This window comes from Capricornis sumatraensis, chromosome 12, assembly GCF_032405125.1.
Source record: "Capricornis sumatraensis isolate serow.1 chromosome 12, serow.2, whole genome shotgun sequence".
Taxonomy (NCBI): domain Eukaryota; kingdom Metazoa; phylum Chordata; class Mammalia; order Artiodactyla; family Bovidae; genus Capricornis; species Capricornis sumatraensis.
Genome location: NC_091080.1, coordinates 38402904 through 38426104, shown reverse-complemented (window position 1 = coordinate 38426104; position 23201 = coordinate 38402904). Strand labels below are relative to the sequence as shown.

The 23201-nt window shown below is 35.6% G+C and overlaps 1 protein-coding gene across 1 annotated transcript in view; it reads left to right on the top strand.

Annotated features, from left to right (window-relative positions):
* BRCA2 (BRCA2 DNA repair associated) overlaps positions 1-23201 on the top strand; it is a 52400-nt gene that overhangs the window by 12889 nt on the left and 16310 nt on the right. Inside the window, exons 10-17 of the mRNA XM_068984392.1 lie at positions 1492-6444; positions 8794-8889; positions 11660-11729; positions 17544-17953; positions 18402-18583; positions 19320-19507; positions 21229-21399; positions 21863-22217. Of these exons, the coding sequence (XP_068840493.1) occupies positions 1492-6444; positions 8794-8889; positions 11660-11729; positions 17544-17953; positions 18402-18583; positions 19320-19507; positions 21229-21399; positions 21863-22217 (6425 nt within the window). The remainder of the gene's footprint in view (positions 1-1491; positions 6445-8793; positions 8890-11659; positions 11730-17543; positions 17954-18401; positions 18584-19319; positions 19508-21228; positions 21400-21862; positions 22218-23201) is intronic.

Genomic DNA, 23201 nt, shown 5'->3' with positions numbered 1-23201 from the left:
TTTCATTCTATAATTTTTTTGGTCTGTCTGCTGTCATTTTTTAAAAAATCTATATATTCCATATCAGACATTGTTGTTTAGGCCTTTGATTACCAGTGTTCAGAATCATTCCATTCAAACTTGTTGGATCAATTTGCATGGTGTATATACATATACACACATATATATATGTATATATATAAAATCATAATAACTCTTGAGACAGCATGTGATTGATAAGCACCAAGAACTTGGCTACTTAATTCCTGCTTTAATTTTCAGTATTTGTTATATGCAAGTTGGACAGTTCTATCAATATGTTGTGCTATGTAATATGTATTTTCTCTAAAGCATGTAAAGAATAGAAAAAAATAATTGTTAGCTAAGTTGAATGTAAGGCAGTCATAAAATAGTGACATTTTTGTTGTTGTTACACAGTTTTCTTAAATAGTTAGAGGTTGCTTAGAGTTACTACTAAATCTTGGTGGCAGGAGTGTGCATAGTAAAAGCCATTTTTTATTTGAGCAAAAGTTTATTTATCAGTAGCTCTTACGTGTGTTCAATCTCTGGGTCAAGAAGATCCCCTGGAGAAAGAAAATTCCATGGACAGGGTAATCTGGTGGCTATAGTCCATTAAGTTGTAAAGAATCAGACATGACTTAACACATACATACTGTATATTAAAAGGTGATTTTATCTCCCTCTGAGAATCTGAGAATATTTGAGTGGGTGTTAGTATTTTAATGAACAATGGGCTTGGTGGAACTGGAGTACAGAACTGCTTGAGATTTATGTTAATTTCCAGAGGAAAATGTATATATCAGAGATAAAACCAATAAAACAGTGGTTAGTGAATAAATAAAATGAGACTTAATAATTTTGACTTGTTAATAGATTTCCTTCTCCAGGGGATCTTCCCAGCCCAGGAATCGAACCCAGGTCTCCTGCACTGCAGGCAGACGCTTTACTGTCTGAGCCACCAGGGAAGCCAGAAAGTCAATAAAATTAACTAAATATTTGCATATATAATTGAGATTAAGTAATATTTCAGGCCCTTCATGTGTAGCACCTGTTTTTAAAGTTCATTTTTTTGTTTTTCTTCAATGTGAAAGACTGAACCAAAGGAAATGGTTACTTTTTTAGTTGCTTTTCATTACCTTGATTTTCTAACTCCTATTACATCAATATTAGCAAAGAATTCTTTTCTAATGTTATTTTCTAACAAAAACACTATGAATTTTACTTACGGTAGCTAGCTACATACTAATTTTAATTGACTTGATAAATATTATTTAAAAATAGTAGGTCCTCTGTATCTTTAGTTGGGAAATGTAGTAACTTCAAAATAGAGAATATTTAGAATTCTTTCCTTTAAACTTGACATTCACTTCTTGCTTTTCATGTAATTCTTGTTTTAGACACTGTCTTTTTAGACACTATCTTTAAAATATTTAGTGAATGTGATTGATGATACTTGAATTTTATCTTGTCACTTTGTGTCTTTATGCTTAGGTTCACTGCATTCTTCTATCCAAAAAAACTGTTCACAGAATGATTCTGAAGAACCAACTTTGTCTTTAACCAACTCTTTTGGGACAGTTCTGAGAAAATGTTTTAATAATGAAAGCAGTTCTTCTAATAATCAAAAAATATCTCAGGATCTTTATTGTAAAGAAACAAATATTAATAAAGAAAAATGGCAGTCATTTATAACCACAGAAACTGATTATGTGTCATGCTTGCAGGACAAGCATTGTGAAGATAATCCAAAAAGCCAAGGTGTTTCAGATATAAAGGAAAAAGTCTTGCCTGTAGTATGTCGCCCTGAATTGCCACATTCAGAGGAATGTAGTGATACTGTCTTCCAATTCCAGGAAGGTTTTTTACATGACCATGAGAATACCACCATTTTAACTCCTAGCTCCAAGGATCTTCTGTCAAATCCAGTTGTGATTTCTAGAGGAAAAAAATCATATAAAATGTCAGAGAAAATAAAATCTAAGAATTGTGAAGCAGGTTTTGAATTAACTAAATATATTTCCATGGAAGAGAATCAAGAAACATGTGTTTTAAATGAAAATTCTAAGAAACCTGAGATGTTGTCACCTGAAAAATATATAACAGGAGCATCACCTTCTGTGAAAGTACAATGCTACCAAAATATGAATCTCACAGTCATCCATAAAGACCAGGAAGAAACTACTTTAATTTCAAAAAGAACTGTCAACCCAAACTCTGAAGAACTTTTCCCAGACAATGAAAATAATTATATCTTTCAAACAACTAGTGAAAGGAATATTCCTATTTTAGGAAACATTAAGGAAGTTCATGAGGCAGACCTCAGTTGTTTAAGAGAACCTGTTCTTAAGAATTCTGTCATAGTAACAAGTACAGATATGGATGGCGGACAAGCAGCCAAAGTGTCCATTACAAAAGATTCTGTTTCATCAAATATAGTCCATGATCTTGTAGAGAAGAATAGAAATAGCATAAACCAACAACCAAAGATGACTTTAGGTCAAGATTCAAAGCCAGATGTGTCCCTAGATACAGATATGAGATCCAACAGAAATAACTTTTGCAGTGACAAATGGGCAGGACTCTCAGATTTGACTTCAGGTCACAGTTTTGGAAATGGCTTCAGAACAGCTTCTAATAAAGAAATAAAACTCTCTGAACACAACATTAAGAAAAGCAAAACGCTCTTCAAGGATATTGAAGAACATTATCCTGCTAGCTTAGCTTGGGTTGAAATTGTAAAATCATTAGAAAATCAAAGGAAAGAAGGCCGACTTCATGATCATGATTCACAGTCAATTGATACAGTGTGTGGGTATGTGCAGAGTGGTGCAGTTGTTTCTGATGGTGAAAACAGTCACACAACTCCTCCAGTTTTATCTTTAAAGCAAGACTTCAGTTCAAACCATAATTTAACACCCAGCCAGAAGGCAGAAATTACAGAACTTTCTACAATATTGGAAGAATCAGGAAGTCAGTTTGAATTTACACAGTTCAGAAAACCAAGCCACAGATTACAGAGTAATCCATTTGAAATGCCTGAAACCCAGATGACTGTCTCGAATACCACTTCTGAGGAGCAGAAAGATGTTGATCTTCATCTCACAGCCAGTGTCCCATCTCTCAGTCATGTAGATAACAGCAAGAAATGTGGTTTAGTTGGACATGAGCAAAAGTTGATCTGCTTGTCAACAACCAAGTGTAACAAAAGTGTTTCTGGTTCTTTAACAGATAAAAGTGAAGAAGAGTTTAAGGGCTTTTATTCAGCTCGTGGCACAAAATTGAATTTTTCTAATGAAGCATTGCAGAAAGCCATGGAGCTGTTCAGTGACATCGAGAAAGTTAGTGAGAAAACTCCTACAGAAGTAGATCCAGGAAGTTTCTCTTCAGATCAGTGTAATGATTCTCATGTTTCTATGTTTAAGGTAGAAAATTATAGCAATGATAAAAATTTAAGTGAGGAAAATAATAAATGCCAACTGATACTACAAAGTAACTTTGAAATGACCACCAGCATTTTTGTCAAAGAAAATACTGAAGATTTCAAGAGAAATACTGAAAACAAAGATAACAAATGTACTGGTTTTGTTTGTAATTTAGGAGAATCTGATGGCTGTGCTTCAAGTAAAAATGATACAGTTTATGTTCATAAAGACGAAAGTGGCTTACCATATACTGATCAGTACAACATACATCTGAAATTATCTCATCACTTTATGAAGGAGGAAAACATTCCAATTAAAGAAGGTTTGTCAGATTTAACTTGTTTGGAAGTTATGAAAGCTGAAGAAACATGTAATAAGTCAAATACAAAGGAGCCAATTGCTAATAAGATGAGGCAAAATATAAAAGATTTTGGTGTTTTTGATTTGTCCTTTTGGACTGCAAGTGGGAAAAACATAAGGGTTTCTAAGGAGTCTTTAAATAAAGTTGTAAATTTCTTTGATGAAAAATGTACAGAAAAAGAATTTAATCATTTTTCAGATTCCTCAAATTCTGAATTACTTTCTGGCATAAATATCAACAAAATAGACATTTCAAGTCATGAGGAAACCAGTATGTTCAAAAACAAAATGTTGAAAGAAAGCAGCCCAGCTGGTATTGAAAATCAAATACTGACACTCCAGCAAAGAGAAAAATGTGAACTCAAAAAGATCAGAGAACCAACCATGTTGGGTTTCCATACAGCTAGTGGGAAAAAAGTAAAAATTGCCAAAGAATCTTTGGACAAAGTGAAAAATATTTTTGACGAAACAAAGCAAGACAATAGTGAAGTGACTGGTTTTATCCATCAAGAGGCAAAGATGCTAAAGAACAAAGAGGTTTGTAAAGAAGGGCTTGACTTAGCATGTGAGATAGTTAAAGTAACTGCCCCACAGCATGAAGAGATGCAGAATTCTCTAGAGGAGAAAAAGCTTGTTTCTGAGGAGACTGCCATGCCACCCAGGTTCTTAAGTGATCATTTACACAGACAAACTGAAAATCTCCACACATCACATAGTATCTCTCTGAAAGTTAAAGTACATGAAAATATGGAAGAAGAAACTGCAAAAAGTCCTATATCTTGTTACACAAACCATTCCACTTTTTCAGCCATTGATAACTCAGCTTTAGCGTTTTACACAGGACATGGTAGAAAAATTTCTCTGAGTCAGGCTTCACTACTTGAAGCCCAGAAATGGCTTAGAGAAGAACCAGAAAAAACAAATTCCTCCAAAATTATATGTTTAAAGGAATATACTGGGGATTATGTACGAAATCCTTCTTGTGGAAACAGTTCAAACAGTATCATAACTGAAAATGACAAAAGCCTCTCTGAAAAGCAAGATTCAACTTCCTTAAACAACAACATGCCTAACAGCTATTCATATCATTCTGATTTTTGTCATTCCAGTGAGGGATTTAATAAATCAGAGTATCTCTCAAAAAATAAAATTGATAATTCTGGTATTGAGCCAGTAGTAAAGAATGTCAAAGATAGGAAAAACACTAGTTTTTCTGAAGTAATACCTACCATAAGAGAAACAAACATAAACCCACAAGTTTTAGACAAAGATAGTTGTGTTCTGAAACTTGTGACTAAGTTTTCACCATGCAAAAATAAAAAAACAGCTGTTGAAGTGGCCTTATCTAATTCAAATAATTTTGAGACTGAACCACCTGCATACAGTACAGCAAGTGATCAAATAGCCTTTGTTTCAGGTGAAACAACAGTCAGAGAGAGGTTTACAGACAACTGCAGGAACATATATATTAAGCAAAACACTGAGACTAAATCAGGCACTGACCAAATGAAAACTGTGACAGATTCTCATAAGGCATTGGGTGACTCAGAGGATGTTATTTTCCCTAACTCTCCAGATAATGAAGAACATAATATGCATTCACATGATGTTTCTCCTGACATTCAAAGTGAACCGATTTTACAGCATGACCAAAGTATTTCTGGATTGGAGAAAGTTTCTGAAATACCACTTCGTCATGTTGATTTGAAAACTTCTGATAGATGTAAATTTAACATGGGAAACCATCCCAGGTCTGTCTCTTCTATGAATGCTTGTGGGATTTTTAACACAGCAAGTGGAAAATCTGTCCAAGTGTCAGATTCTGCATTACAAAAAGCAAGACAGGTATTTTCTAAGTCAGAAGACAGTGCCAAGCAACTCTTTTCCACAGTGTCGTTTGAAAGTAATGAGCACTCAGACATATTCACAAGAAAAGACAATACTATGGCACATAACCCCCCAAATTTACTATCATCTGCTTTCTCTGGATTTAGTACAGCAAGTGGAAAACACGTTCCAGTTTCTGAGAGTGCCTTATGCAAAGTTAAGGGAATGTTTGAAGAATTCAATTTAATCGAAACTGAATATAGTCTCCAGCATTCACCTACCTCTAGGCAAGATATATCAAAGATACTTCCTGTCTCTTGTACTGATAAAAGAACCCCAGAACACTCTCTAAGCTCCAAAATGGAAAAAGCCTACAATAAAGAATTTAAATTATCAAACAACTATAACACTGAAAGTGGTTCTTCAGAAAATAATCACTCTATTAAAGTTTCTTCGTATCTCTCTGAATTTAAGCAAGACCAACAACAGTCAGTATTAGGAACCGGAGTATCACACATTGACAACATTCATCTTATGGGGAAAAAACAAACTTTGCCTAAAAATATAAAAAAGGAAATTGGGAAAACTGAAGCTTTTCCTGATCTTGTGAAAACAAATACAGAAATTTGTTCTACTGACTCCAAAGACCCAGAGAACTATTTTGAAACAGAAGCAGTGGAGATTGCCAAAGCTTTTATGGAAGATGGTGAGCTGACAGATTCTGAATTTCCAAGTCATGCGAAACACTCTCCTTTAACATGCCACAAAAATGAGGAAACAGTTTTGTCAAATTCAAGAATAGAAAAAAGAAAAGGAGATGCACTTATCACAGTTGGTAAGTGTCTGTTTTTTGCCTTTTGGTCTCCCAGTCAATTTTTAAATTAAGTCCTTAATAATTCTGGTACAATGCTGCTGCTGCTAAGTCGCTTCAGTCGTGTCTGACTCTGTGCGACCCCATAGACAGCAGCCCACCAGGCTCCCCTGTCCCTGGGAGTCTCAAGCAAGAATACTGGAGTGGGTTGCAATTTCCTTCTCCAATGCATGAAAGTGAAAAGTGAAAGTGAAGTCACTCAGTTGTGTCCGACTTTTTGCGACCCGATGGACTGCAGCCTACCAGGCTCCTCTGTCCATGGGATTTTCCAGACAAGAGTACTGGAGTGGGTTGCCATTGCCTTCTCCCTCTGGTATGCTAGCTTGTAACAATCAGGAAATTATACACTAAGTACATTTTTCAGACTTGTGTGTGTAGTTTGGTTTCATTCTTGATATTGCTGAGTCTGTGTACCAGGAAGTCATTGGTTGAGTCATGTTTATATACATACACATAGAGATGGGGAGAGAGAACAGAGTTTCAGACTCTGGCTATTAAGAACTTTAAAAGCTGGTTTCTGACTATAGATGTTGGTTAGCTTGCCTTTCCCCCCCCCGCACCTAGCAAGTATTCTAAGATAAGTTTGTTTTTAGTAAATAGTATTCTGATCTTAATGCCATTTGGACTACGTTCTGACTTCTCTTTTAAATAGAGTATATTTAACAACTCAGTTCAATTATGAGGTTAATTGGATGTTTGATTTTTTTTTCTGTTAGTATCTTTGACTAGGAGTAATCTTAAATAATTAAATCTGTTGATTAGTTACAATTAAAATAAATGGCAAAAGTAACTCTCCAATTTTTAAGTGAATGATCTGAAGCACGTCAATCCTGTTTAAAAACTCTAGACTTACAGAGTAGTTGAGTTTTCACAAGTCGTCTTGTCTAGGCCCTTCACATTATAGAGAAAGACACTGAAGATGGTCAGTTCATTCTTATACTTGGTACATTTTTGCCCTTAAGTCATCATGGTGGATACAGACTTCCTTAATCAAGTATTATCCATGCCACATTCTATACCAAGTTCATGTTACAGGCAGAGTAGTAAGATTACAACACTTAACCTTATTGTTGCTGTTCTCTAGTGCAAAATTCTGAGATGCAGATGCTAAAGATATTCATAATTCTTTTATAGAAAATAATGTCTTTATTTATAGGATCCTGTTTTGTTCATGCGTGCACTAAAGTAGGTTGGCCTTACGCCTAGGAATAACAACTCAGGTTTCTACTAAATGTTCTCAATAGCATCATTGTTTCATTTCCCTCACTATTGTTAGATATAAATATATATAGCTTAATCATCTTCCGGAGAGGGGCATGGCAATCCACTCCAGTATTCTTGCCTGGAGAATCCCCATGGACAGAGAAGCCTAGCGGGGTACAGTCCATGGGGTTGCAAAGAGTCAGACACGACTGAGCGACTAGGCACAATCAGCTTCTGGTTACTTTATAGTACAGGTTCTTGTCAAACAGTTAAATCACTTTATAATCGAACATTTGATAAAGCCTTACAAGGACATTTTTACTTATTAAATCCTTCAAGTTCACTTCCTTTAATAAATCAAAAAACATCTAAAAACAAAGTATCAGGACTTCCTGGTGGTATAGTGGCTAAGATTCCACGCTCTCAGTGCACGGGGCCTGGGTTCAATCCCTGGTGGGGGAACTAGATCCCACATGCTTCACCTAAGACCCAAGACAGCCAAATAAACAAAATAAATATATATTTTTTTAAGGTATCTGTTAACACATTATCTCAGTATGGCATAGAAATTCATAACTTCAGTTATGGCTTAAGTTTATTCTAAGCCTTTGAAGAGTTTTAAAATAAGAAATACGTATTACTTTTGCCAGTACTATAATTTTGGTAATTTAAAATCTTTTCTCCTACCCACTGACTCTAGTTCAGGGACCTATATAATAAATTCCTTCTTGAGTGTAATGCAAAAAAAAAAAGTTTATTTGAAGAAATTTTTTGTTTGTCCTTATTGCCAATATGTCTGGAGTTACAGTAAGTGGCAGTTTATTAAAGAAAAAGATTATCTGTGATATCTGGTACTTTATCCCTGGACCCAATTAAAAAGTAGTATTTTAAATGGTCAAAAAATAATAGAAATTAAATTGACATTGAAAAATTAATTACAAAAATCACTTACAAAATAGAATGTTTGCTATTTAAATTATAATTATTTTGTATTTTTTACTTAACACATTGTAACAGCCAGTACTTTAATTTTAAAAAATAGACTATGGCTTTTGAAAAATAAAGCTGAAGTTATTTGCTTTAAAAACATGTATGGGAATTTCTTTTTAGGAGAACCCCCAATCAAACGAAACTTGTTAAATGAATTTGACAGGATAATAGAAAATCAAGGAAAATCCTTAAAGGCTTCAAAAAGCACTCCAGATGGTAAAATATGCTTTTTAATGTGTATCTTTTCTCCTTCTCTAATTACTGTACTTAATATTCTTAAAGTTGTTTTTCCTCATCTCTTTTGGGTATATGGATAATTGGGCAAGACTTTACAGTGTGGTTATTTAAAACTTCTCTCTTGCTTTGTTATGTGAGCTTTTCCTTCATACTACCAGGTATAATGTGGAGGTTTTCCATAATTGAGAAATGTGAAATAATACTCAAATAAGGAGTTTTAAAATAAAAAGCTGGATTCTAAAATCTAGTTGATTTCATAATATTTACCTGAATCGATTATTTAATTGGAGATTGAAAAATAGTGACTTTTAAAATTCTGTTGTTTTTTTATACATTTATTAGCTGGGATTCTTCAGCAAGGAAGGGCTTTCCCTTAACTGGGGATTATCTATATAGTTCTTCCTAAAAAGGCAGGATAAATATTGAATTCTTTCTCTTCACTCACCAGTTTTCAGAGTAAAGAGTAGTTGGTATAATAATCGCTACTAAGGGCAGTAAAGGAATTTTTTTCTTTCTCTTTTAGATACAGTTGATTTCTTAGATTCTTATTTATAATATGGATATAAAGTTTAAAAGAACACATTATAAATAATGTATTTCTTTACAAAAGGTAACATTCTTTTTGATGCTCAAATCATTTCAAATTTGTAAATAGTGACCTCTTCAAGTATTTCTTAAGAATTTTTGTTTTTAATATGCTTTAATTAACCTTTGAACACTTTCTTGCTGTGTATTATCACAGAAAGATTTCTAGGAAGTCATTGTAATTCTTCACCCCAGTTCTAGAGTCCTTAGAATTTCCAGAGATCCTTTCAGTGATTAATACTTTTTAAAAAAACAAGATTTGAGTGCTAACTACACTCAGAGCTGCTGGTGTTGCTTTTTTTTTTAATGCTGTATTCTTGGTTCTAATAACATTAACATATTTACTTATTTGCTTTATTATCCAGCCAAGATTCTCAAACTTTTTGTTCTCAAAATCTCTTTATACTCTTGAAAATTATTGAGGAGCCTCAAGAGCATTTGATTATGTGGATTATTTCTATTTCTATTTATCATAGTCAACATTAAAACTGAAAAATTTTAGTATTTATTAAATATTATACTTAAGTCATTTTGAAAATATTAGTTCAGAGTTATGAAGGTCTTCCAACATTGACACATTATACAATCTTAATTACTTTTGTTAATGTCACCACTGATCTAATCTAAAAATTTAGTATTGGGAAATTGTCAAGGTAACAGCCAGATATAAGCATTCCAAAATTGTCATTTTGTTTAAAAGCTTGAACTTTACAATAGTTTGTTTCGCAGCAAATACTCACTTGTTTTTTTGTAGTAATGAGCTCATTTCATTCATTTTTGAAGAAGTATTTGATGAATACCCAACTCTGAATAAATCATTTGTTGGTTATGCTTTCAAGTAAAAATGGAATTCTTTGAGGGAAAGTTGATTAGTGCAGTTCACATAAAGTGCATTCCTTTAGACAATTATCACACTAAAGTATGCAGCAGGACATACCAGCAATGCCAGTGTCAACACAGTGAGAAAGATATATATAACTACAACTACTACTAATTATTAGTCACAGTTATTATTAAGGTCATTTGACAGCTTGGATCCCCTCTAAGGGTTGCGGGTACTCCCTTCCAGTGTTCCATGGATCACTCTGAGAATCACTGTCTTACAGTATATGTATAATAGCTTCAAGTTTACAGTACTACTGTTACTATTCATAAACTACTAAGGGAGATTTAAGAATTCTTTGCAGTTTTTGTCCTAAGAACATGTCATAAGGAATGTATAGTTAAAGTTCTCTATTCAAATGTCACTAAAAAGAATTCTTTTGTGGTTAACAATTTGATAATTGGGTTAGATTAATTAGTTTCACTTTGTTTTCAATTTTAAGATTTGCCTTTTTTAATTTTATATTTGAATAAATAGAATGTTTATGTAGTTCATTCATCAAAACTATAGAAATATTTACTCAGAGAAGCCTTATTTCCATCACTGACTCCTCCATATTGTTCACCAACTTCCTCACTTCCTGCTTATTATATTGGTAACTATTTTTAATAGTTTTTGGTGTGTCCTTTTAGGGCTTCTTTTTGTAAAAATAAGTAAATATGTGTATATATATATTCTCATTACTTTTCTTTCTCACTTAAAAGATATCAGTGTGCATAGGGTTTTGTACCTTCTTTGTTGTTCAGTTCAAATTTATCTGCAGATCATGAGTAAATGAGCATAGAGAGATCTTCCTTGTTCTTTCTTGTGACTATGTAGTACTTGATCACATGGCTATATCAATGTATTCTGGTTTATTCAACCAGTCCCCTCCCTACTAATGGACTAGTTGAAAGTTTAAGAATTACAAGTTATCTACTGAAAATGAATAATATCTACAGTTTAGCTTGTCAACCTTCATAAAACTAAAGATTTATATTTTCTTGGCAATTCACTAATGCCTTCAAGTTCTGATTAACATCAGCTGACTAAATTTATACTGATTTCATATATATGTTTGCACTGTGAGTTATTTGGTATTAATCATTATCAATTTGAGAACCAAACTTTGATAGTTACGAACTAAGCACAGTGAAAAAATTTAAATGTATAATTTTCTCAAATTTTTGTTAGATAGTTACAATAATGTATAACAGACATAGAAAATAAAATCTCTCATTAGATTTTCATTAATATATAAAATGTATTCATTAATACATAATGTGAAATATATATTTTTAGGCACAATGAAAGATAGAAGGTTGTTTATGCATCACTTTTCTTTAGAGCCAGTTACCTGTGGACCCTCTTGGTAAGACATGTTTAATTTTTCTTAATTCTACTAATATAGTGTGGGTTTTTAAAATATATTTCTAGATATACTGGCTCTAACATACAGTGAAGACTTTAACACTTCCCTTTTTTGAGAGCCTGCATCAGGATTCAATAATTCTGTACTCTGGTAGTACTTTATACTGCTACACATATTATTATATCATTTTTAATATCTTTGTAGACATATAGATTTTAATTCAATTTTATGGTTAAGGTAATAAAGTTGAGCAGGATATGGAAATTACTCAAAACCAATTTAAAAAGGTGGCATATCCTTGGTAGCTCAGCTGGTAAAGAATCTGCCTGCAATGCAGGAAACCCTGGTTCAATTCCTGGGTCTGAAAGATCTCCTAGAGAAGGGATAGACTACCCACTCCAGTATTCATGGGCTTCCCTGGTGGCTCAGATGGTAAAGAATCTGCCTGCAATGAAGGAGAGCTGGGTTAGATCCCCAGGTTGGGAAGGTCACTTGGAGAAGGGTGTGGCAACCCACTCCAGTATTCTTGCCTGGAGAATCCCCATGGACAGAGGAGTCTGGCTGGCTATAATCCATAGGGTCGCAAAGAGTTGGACATGACTGAGCGACTAAGCACACACATATTATATCTCAATTATATTAATAAAAGTGAAAGAAAAATTAAAGATGGCCTATATTAAAAATATACTTTTATCTCTCCTCCCTCTCAAAACCATACTAGTTATAAGAGAATTTTTTTAAATGTATTAGTCTGTAAGTACAGTGTTGTTTCAGAAGCAACAACAGATTTTTAAAAAATTAATATTCTTTTTAATATTTATTTTATTTATTTGGTTGCACTGGGTCTTAGTTGCAGCATGCGAACTCTTAGTTGTGGCATGTGGGATATAGTTCCCTGACCAGGACCAGGGATTGAACCCATGCCTTCTGCATTGGGAGGACAGAGTCTTAGCCACTGGACCACCAAGAAAATCCTGAAATAACAAAACTTTTGAAGCTAAAATCATGAATGACTTAGAAAGACATAGAAATCTAAAACCTAACATTAGAACAGGCAGAGAAGCTACCCAGTTTCCCCTAAAGAACCTGAAAAAGACTCAAATTGGCAGCAACATATACTTCTGAAGGTGAAGTAGAAAACAGGAAGATTAGTTGAAAATCCATTTACAATTTTCCCCTCCCCCACTGCAGGCAGGCAAAAAGTCCCTCTTCTACCAAAAGACCAGAAGGTCATTCTCTGGAGAAGATGAATTGGAGAGATTCTGAATTGGGGATGGGACTCAGGGAAGGCTCTGAAAATAGAGATTAAGTAAAAATCTGGATTTCAAGTGGTGAGGATGCCTAGCCTGGTTCCCACACTTGGCTCCCAAATGCTGGCAGCTGGGCCTCTAGGCAAACGACTGAATTGTTTTTCTGGGTCTTAGGAGCAGCCTAGTAGAAAAGGCTACTGATAGTTGTAGGTATTGAAATTAAACTGCACTGCCAGACAGTGAAGCCAACAATTGACAAGCTCACCAGCGCACAGCTTCCAGTCAGCTATTCAGTGCTTCACTCTTAGATGAGAACAGAAAATCAAAGATCACTCATCACTGGAAGAAAGCTCCTGTGAAAGACAGTATCCAAAGTAAAGGGAAGGCAAAAAAAGGAGCTTAGGGGAAATAGACCATGCAAAAAGAAGAAAACTTCAAAAGTCCAACTGGATTGCTTGTCTTAGAGCCAGGCATGACAAGAATTATTGTGCTATAAATACTAAAATGAATATAACAAAGTGATGTGAAAACATAGAAAAATTGGCAGCTAATTATGTGACAAAAGCTTAATAGGAAAAGTACTTCAGATGGAATGTAAAGAATGCTGGTTAAAGAGGTCATTGCAAATCTGGATGCAGTAAGAAGTTATGTGACTTGCATGGGATTTGTCAGGCATGGGGGTGGGGTGAGGATAGGGAAGAAACACAAAGAAATGGGGAGAGTCAGACTAAAAAGGAAAGCTTCCTGGATATCATTTCTGACAAATCAAAACCTGGACAGGCAATAGTTTGTCTTTGGATGTTTCTGAGAAGCGACATAACCAGATGTATATTTTAGAATTAGATCAGAGAGAAACTATTGCAAGGAGATTAGTAAGGAAGTAAAGGCATTTATTGTCTTCCCAGGTGACTCAGTGGTAGAGAATCCACCTGCCAGTGCAGGAGAGCCAGGTTTGATCCCTGGGTCAAGACGATCCCCTGGAGGAGAGCATGGCAACCTACTTTAGTTGCCATGGACAATCCTGGAGAATGCCTGGAGAATCCCATAGACAAAGGAGCCAGGCAGACTGCAGTCCATGCAGTCACAAGAGTCAGATATGACTTAGCAACTAAAGAACAACAAAGGCTTTGTTTAGTTAGTAACGTGTGGTAGAGTAGAGGTTGAGTGGAAGATAGATTCCCCATTTGGCCAGATAGTCATTAACAGACAGTGGCAAAATATGTCCCAAGTAGATTCAAATAGATGTCTTGATCATAAAAGCTGCAAAGCAGACTACTCATTTTCACAATATTCTTCATATTAAAAACAAGAGAGTAAAATCAGTGAAAGTAAGTTTTGGAGCAGGTTTACTCATTCCTGTGCATTTGATCACATCTAGATCATCTATTCAAGGAAACAAGACCAGCAATTGTCACCTCTCCCTCCTGCATTGGTAATTTTTCGTTCCTACTGGACTAATCCCATCAGTGTGAAAGTCTCCCAGTCATGTCCGACTCTTTGCAACCCCATGGACTATACAGTCCATGGAATTCTCCAGGCCAGAATACTGGAGTGGGTAGCCTTTCCCTTCTCCAGGGGATCTTTCCAACCCAGGGATCAAGCCCAGGTCTCCCGCATTGCAGGCAGATTCTTTACCAGCTGAGCCACAAGGGAAGCCCAAGAATACTGGAGTGGGTAGCCTATCCCTTCTCCAGGGGATCTTCCCAACCCAGGAATCGAACAAGGGTCTCCCCAGTTCTCTGCGTTGCAGGCAGATTCTTTACCAACTGAGCTATCAGGGAAGCCCATCAGTGTAGGTAGTTGCTATAAATCTCCCATCTTGAAAAGACTTTCTTGACTCCCCTTATCCCACCAGTCCATTTCCATGCCCCACTTAAAGCACATCTCATTACAGTTGTCTTAACTCACCTTCTCTACTTCATCTCTTCCCCTTCTCTGCCGAACCCATCTCAGTCTTTTATCACCAGCCACTAGCACCCCTCATCAAGATTACCAGTGAACCCCACATTGTCCCCCATCCTTTGTTAACCTGTCAGTGGCATTGACACAGTTAATCACTCCTGCTTTCTTAACACTTTCTTTATTCTGGCTTCTGGGCCATCTCTCTCACTTCTCCTCCTATCCCATTGGCTATCTTTCTTACTTTCCTTTGCTAGTTCTTCCCCCGGCCACTAAATATTAAATTACCCCATGGTTCAGCTCCAAACGGCTTCTCTTCCTGCCCTTCCCCCCTACTGTCTCATCTGCTCTCATGGCTTTGTATACCATCTGTTTGGTGATAACTCAATTCATATCTTTAAGCCAGATTTCTTCCAAAAACAATATATTCATTCATTCAGCTACTTGCTTGACATTTTTATTTGGGTGACTTGTAGCCATCATAAACTTAACATCTCCAAAGCTGATGTCCTATCCTATAAATGTAAAAGTCTAACAAGTCTGCTTTCAAAATATACCCGAAATCCAATCACTTCTCACCCCTTCTACCCCTAACACCTGGTTCAGGTCATCATAAAACTGCCTGGATTATTTCAGTAGATTTGGTCTCCATGCTTCTAACTTTGCCTCCTCCCTCCTCCCTAGACACAGTGAATTTTCAGCAAAGCCGCTGGAGGGGTGCTTTTTAAAGTATTGATATGACAGATTATGTCATTTCTGGACTCAAATACTATTCCATGACTTCATCTCAGAATACAAGCTGGAATTCTTTGCTGTGCTACACAGGTTCTCTGTGATCTGGCCTTGTTGCTGCCTCTTCAGTCTCAGCTGCTGACTTCCCCTTGCTTACTCTGCTTCAGGCATGTGTATGTCCAGACTAGCATGTGGTGTCCACTCTGCCTCCAACAACCTCCTCCCAAGTCCCTACATGTCTTTCTCTCACCTCTTTTAGGTCTCTATACAAATGTCACCTCATCAGTAATGTTTTCCTTGCCACCCTATATAAAATATCATTTATTTATTTCTGCTGGACACTTCCTGTCCCCCTTATCATGCTTTAATTTTCTCCATAGCATATTATACCAGCTGACATTTGTTTGTTTCCTTCCACTAGAATGTAAACTCTATGATTTTGTTTGGTTTGTCACTATATCCTACAGCCAAAATATTGCCTGGCATATAGTGGAACACATTATTTGCTAGCTAGATGAATGGATAACTAAGTAAGTTATAGGTTAACTTCAAGTTCCAAGGGTTTGCTAAGTCACTTCAGTCGTGTCCGACTCTGTGCAACCCCATAGACGGCAGCCCACCAGGCTCTCCGGTCCCTGGGACTCTCCAGGCAAGAACACTGGAGTGGGTTGCCATTTCCTTCTCCAATGCATGAAAGTGAAAAGTGAAAGGGAAGTCACTCAGTCGTGTCTGACTCTTCACAACCCCATGGACTGCAGCCTACCAGGCTCCTCCATCCATGGGATTTTCCAGGCAAGAGTACTGGAATGGGGTGCCATTGCCTTCTCCTCCAAGGGTTTAGGGTTGGGTAAAAGAAAGTATGAGGTTTTCAACAAAGTATGGAGGAAGAACTTCTATGCTTGGGAAGGTAGGTAGTTTTAGTTTTGGACAGGCTGAGTTTGAGATGAGTGTGCAACATCAAGGTAGGGATGTCTGATACTTGATGTAGTTCAGTGTAGGAATAACATCCGGGGAATGTCAAATTAAACAAAGATTAATGTTTTTGTTGTTAGATAGATGATGATTTAAGCAATGTAACTGATTCATATCGCCCAGCGAAAGTGTCCACAGAATAAATCCAACTTTAGAGGCAGGAATGTTTTTAAGAGAAAGAAGAAAAAAAAAGAAGACAGAAGGAAAAAGAGGGAAAATCGTGGTGTGAATGTTGGCGGTGAGAATTTTAAAAAGGAAGTTTTCAAAACTGTCAGGGGTCAAGTTGAATGTATTTACACATGAAGCTTTTTTTATTTTGGCTTCGGGAAATTATTAGAAATTTTATTGAAAACAATTTCTACAGAATAGTGGGGGAAATGAGAGTTCAGTGAGTAGAAAGTGAGGAAGTAAAAACATCTAGTTTAGATTACCTGTAGAAGAAGGTTGACCACAAGGGATAGGTAACAGTATTACCTTGTAGTGGGGCGATAAGGCTGAGAAAAAAGTCAAGGGTGGGCAAAGCTTTCTGAGTGAAAAAGGTGTAATAGATGATGAATGAGAAGGGAAGGATATGGAATGATCATTGCAAAAGCAAGACTCCCGAGGCTGAGATACTAAATGGGGTCAAGAGTATAGGTGAAGGGGTTACCATGAGAAGAGAACGGGTAGAGAGATGTCTGGTGAAGGAGGTAAGTGAGGAGCTGTGATTGAACTGGAGGAGAGACTCTTCTCTACTATTTGCAGGTGATAAAGTCCAGCTGGGAGTTGGTGTGAGAGAGACAGTTACTGACTTGCAGAGTGTGGTATTCTTTTAGAGAGCAAACATGATGAAATGCAAAACGGTTATCAGAATAGAATTGCCATGTAGCAACTGAGGGTCTCAAAAAAAAAAAAAAAACATATTCTGAAACATTTATACATTTACTGGTAAATAAACCTAAATATTTTCTCCCTATTATAGCGTAACTACGGAACGGCAAGAAATACAGAACCCAAATTTCACTGCACCTGGTCAAGAATTTTTGTCTAAGTCTCAGTTTTATGAACACCTGACTTTGGGAAAGTCTTCAAGCAATTTATCAATTTCAGGGCAGCCACTTTGCAAGGTTCCTGACCTAAGAAATGAGAAAAGGAGACACTCAATAACTGTAGGCAAACCCATGAAAGTCTTTGTCCCACCTTTTAAAACTAAATCACACATTCACAGAGATGAGCGGTTTGTTGGCAAGAATACTAATTTGGAGGAAAACAAACAAAAACAAAAAAACGTAGATGAGCATGGCTCTGGTGACAGTGAAAACAATGTTAACAACTGTGAAACTCATCAGACAACAACTATACATTTCACCAAGGGTGAAGAAGAACCTTTAGGTATTGTGTAACAATTTGTGTTGACATATTTTTGCCTTTCAGTTATTTATTTCTTATATTAAATAATGCCTTGAGGAGAGGATTTTTTCCACTTTTTCATTGTGATTACTAATTTCAAAATCTTTTGTAATGCCACGACTTAAGATTAAATTATTTTAATTTTTTTTCAAAGGTAACTACTTGTAGATTTTTTTGTTTTAAAAAAAAGTTTTAGACATACAATCTAGGACTGCTATTATTGGATTATATTTTTACCAGGCTGCTAATTTTCTTCCAAATTCAAAATAAAAACAATCTATTTCCGTTCTTTTATACGTGTTTTAAGTAGAAACTTTTTTCATCCCTTAAGATTTAAAGTTATAGCAAATTGATACGATTTTATAAAACAAGGGTTGTACTTTTAAAATTTTATATTCAACTTTAGTTTTTGCTGTTTGTTCTTTAATAGGTTCAATTACAAATCTTCAGAATGCCAGAGATATACAGGATATGCGAATTAGAAAGAAACAAAGGCAACGTATTTTTCCACAGCCAGGCAGTCTATACCTTGCAAAAACATCCACTATGCCTAGAATCTCTCTAAGAGAGGCAGTAGAAGGCCGAATTCCCTCTGTGTGTTCTCACAAACAGGTATGTCTTTGTCTACAGTGCTAATAACTCTGAGAGCAGTGTATTGCTTTATTAACTGGCATCTCTAAATTGTTTTGTTTAAATAAAGAACAAATTGGGGCAGAAATGGATGAGTAGAATCATGTAGGATGAGTAAAATCATGTAGTAAAATCCTAATTGTCCTGCCATGGCAGCCTCCTTCCTGTCTGCTGCTTTATTCCACCAAAGTGATCTGTACTTTATAAAGTTCCCCCTTCAAAATGTATTCATTTAGTACTATAAGTGCTTTCAGCTAGGTGTTAGAGGAAGTGTGAATAACTCATAACCCTGAACCTGCTAAGAGCCATTTACAGTTTTAAAAGAGATTCTTACTAAACCAGCTCTATCTAGTTAGAATTTGGAGCAATGAAGAGATGAGAGCCTGGGCCTTTTCTAAGTTTTTTAACTTAAGAGGTTTTCTAAAACATTAGGTTACTTTTTTATCCCCACGACTTTCTACTGCACATAGCGCTGGAGCCAGGTACACCAAGGGAATGAGAAAGGTGCTGCAGACTCTTGAAGGTCATTTATATTATATAAAAATTTTTTAGCTTCTAATAAGTTACGTATTTTCATAGTGAATGTTTTCATATTTAAATGAAAAACTTTGGGTAAATTCAGTTTTGGCTTGTTATAATTTTTTTTTCTGTGAAACATGTTCTTTTGTTTGATGGTTTTTTCTCATTTTCAAAATTTTCTATCATTTATTTTGTCTAGCTATATATGTATGGTGTTTCTAAACACTGTGTAAAAATTAACAGCAAAAATGCAGAGGCTTTTCAGTTTCACACTCAGGATTATTTTGGTAAGGAAGGTTTATGGACTGGAAAGGGAATACAATTGGCTGATGGTGGATGGCTCATACCCTCCAATGATGGAAAGGCTGGAAAAGAAGAATTTTACAGGTACTCTCTGCAAAGAGAAATTTTATATTATATATTCCATCATCTCTCTCTTTCTCACGAGTCCCTTTTTCATCTTTCTTTATCTCTCTCACACTTAAAAACTTGACTAGAAATCAAAAAGCTTATACATTGAATCATTTTAAGTACATTGTGGTTCAGTTGATATTCTGTTGAAATCTTTTGAAAAATGAATTTTGGTTTGTCTTAGGATTTACTGAATTGGTTCTGCTTAAATTAGGACATTGTTCTTATTGCTTATACAAAATAGACTGATAAGAAAAATTAAGTATAAGTTGGCCTTCTCGTAAAACCACACACAGACACACTTCCATGCATATTCTCTTTCATTGTGTATTTCAGTAAATATATGAATACTAAAATTAGAAATACTTAAATATCAGTAATACCAAATAACTAGAGAACCCCAGTGGCCCTAAAACTTCAACCAACAGTATAGAAACTGTTTATCCTCTTAGGATTCTAATGTTTATACAAACAGAATTTAAAGTGCTATCAGGGAGGTATTACCTGATGCCAGTGACAAGCGATGGGAAACTTTTCTCCAGCGCCCTTATTTTTGAGATCTAGGTTTATCTTTCCAAAATTTACAGCTTTGGGAAAGTGGTAAAGCATCTTTTCCCTAAATTTTTCCTGTTTTTAGAGTATTTTAAAACAGGAATGTATTTACATCTTGGCATTTGCCCCATATGTCAAATATTGATTCTATTTGGAAAAGTAACAGTTGTATCACTTAATTATATTAAGAAGACCACATAGTTTAGAGGTTAATAGTGATTATTTTGTAATCAAGTGGGCATGGTTCAGAAATCTTTGAGTGTTGAAGCTCAAGCTTTTTTTAAAAAAAAAAGAAAGTGAAAGTTTATTTAAACAAGACAATGCTCTCAGAGGGAGAGCAGGCAGATAGGTAAAGAGAGGCTGCCTCTTTATCTGCTTGCCTTTTTATCAGTTAGCAGATATTTATTGAAGACCTACTATACCCAGATACTGCTAATATCTTGGGTACTAGGGTTAGCAAAACAAAAAAATCTTTGCCCTAGTAAGTCGTATATTCTAGTGGAGGGGTTTAAGGCAAGGAAGGAAAATTTTTTAAAGGACTAAGTAAATCATATAGTATATTAAAAAGTGATAAATACTTTGAAGATAAAACTAGCAAAGTGGGGTAGACAGAATTGAGTGAGGAGAGGTGCAACTTTTTAAACAGAGTAAGAAGGCAACATGTAAGGGTACCAGTGCCAGTCGTTGGTAGATCAGAGGGTGAACATTTATGGATGTTCTTTTAATTGCTTCTGGTCACATTAGTACTGAGAGTGAGAACGGGAAAGGCAGAGGAGTTGTAGATTTGAGCAGAAAGGAGTAGATAGTAAGAGAACCAGGACTAGAGAAGGGAGTTCTTGGGTTATTTCTAAAAACAATCTCTTTAATAAGAAATATATAATCTAAAATATAATTATTTTAAATTAAAGATCTTATTTTTCAGTTGAAACAAGTATTAAATAATATGTGAAATTTTCATTAGCACATTTTGATACATGTCAAATCATTTTGTAAAGTTATATTGCTTATTGATTATATATTAACTCATAAAAAACTTATTGAATGATTTTATACAATTTAGTTTTTGTGCAAAGAATAGTTGGGGCCATTGAATTCAGTATCATCTTATGTGGTTTTTATTATTCATTCTCCCTTTATTTGTTCAGAGCTCTGTGTGACACCCCAGGTGTGGATCCAAGGCTTATTTCTAGAGTTTGGGTCTATAATCATTATAGATGGATTATATGGAAACTAGCAGCTATGGAATTTGCCTTTCCTAAGGAATTTGCTAATAGATGCCTGAACCCAGAAAGGGTACTTCTTCAACTAAAATACAGGCAAGTTTAAAGCATCCTATCATGTAATCCTGTATTGTGGTATGGGTCAGACTTGTAAGCCGCCTGTGACTGTCCATCATAAAGGATCACTAGCCAGTTGTCAAGACAGTTGCTACCCACTTGTATAGCATAGTTCTCATGTTACCCTCCAGCCCCACTTAAGATCAATCATACATTCATATACCTCCTGCTTCCCTTTTGTCCTTCCCTCTTCTCAAACTCTTGGCGTGTGAGAATATGAATTTGACAAATAAAGCATTACTGCATTTGGGGGAGATTAATATTTAACTCATTTTAGCAGTATAAAACTTAATATGCCAACTATCATCTTTGAAATTCTCCTTGGTATTTCTTCAGTAAAGGTTATTTAGTTTTTATTCTCAATTTTTCAGTGACTTTTTTCTTACAGTGAAATTCTAGACTCACAATTCCTAAAATAATGCATTTTTCTGTTTCTTTTTAGATATGATGTAGAAATCGATAGAAGCAAAAGATCAGCGATAAAAAAGATAATGGAAAGGGATGACACAGCTGCAAAAACACTTGTTCTCTGTGTTTCTGAAATAATTTCATTAAGCACAGATATATCTGAACCTTCTAGCAATAAGACTAGCAGTGTGGATGCCACAAAGGTGGCCATTGTCCAACTTACAGATGGATGGTATGCTATTAAGGCCCAGGTGGACCCTCCCCTCTCAGCTCTCCTAAAGAATGGTAGACTGACTGTGGGTCAGAAGATCGTAATTCATGGAGCAGAGCTGGTGGGCTCTCCTGATGCCTGTACACCTCTTGAAGCCCCAGAATCTCTTATGTTAAAGGTAAGTTAAATACATGTGCACTCTTGGTAAAAATCAGGCACTGATTCAGTTAAATTCTAGAAAGGCTTTACATTTACATTTTAAAATTTATTTATGCCTATTATGTTTCAGTTTTTGAAAAATGTACTGATACTCTTTAAGTGTAAGTGGCAGGTTTCTCAGATAGTTAAACGTGAACGTGAACGTGAAGTCGCTCAGTTGTGTCCGACTCTTCGCGACCCCATGGACTGTAGCCTACCAGGCTCCTCTGTCCATGGGATTTTCCAGGCAAGAGTACTGGAGTGGATTGCCATTTCCTTCTCCACGGGATCTTCCCAACCCAGGGATCGAACCCGGGTCTCCCACATCATAGACAGATGCTTTACCGTCTGAGCCACCAGGGAAGTCCCAGATAAAGTATTTGTGATTTTGGGGGGAAAGCCAGAGATATTTATTGAGCTAAAACAATGTGGGTTGCAGTTAAAGAATAGGAGTAAATTTGCATCAGATGCTTGGTTTTTATACTTGGAGCTCTTGCCACCATGTTGTTCTCATAGTATTGCTCTACTTCCACCCTGGTGACTAGGGTGTGTTTCAGTGTGATTAGAACATCAAGTCTCAGTGATTCTTGAATATATAATAGTAAAGTACACTTTTCATCTCTGTGTATATTTAAACCTAGGTAACAGGACTTTGTCACTGTTGAATAGTCTACAATATTGCTATCAGAAATGATTGCAATGTTGCACATTCAGATTCACTTATGAAATAACCTTGTAAAGAATTTACTTCTGTTATATTTTGAATCACTGTATTTCAGGAAAGCATTTTAATAAATTAATCATTTTTAAGTTAAAGAGATAATTTGTCATTAACTTGGGCTTCAATTCAGCATACAATATACTATGATTTACATTTCCTTTCTTTACAACTTACTGCTTTCCCTGGAGTTATTAAGTGTCTTGTCTTGTTTCTCTTAATTTTCTTTTATCCTTATTACCAACT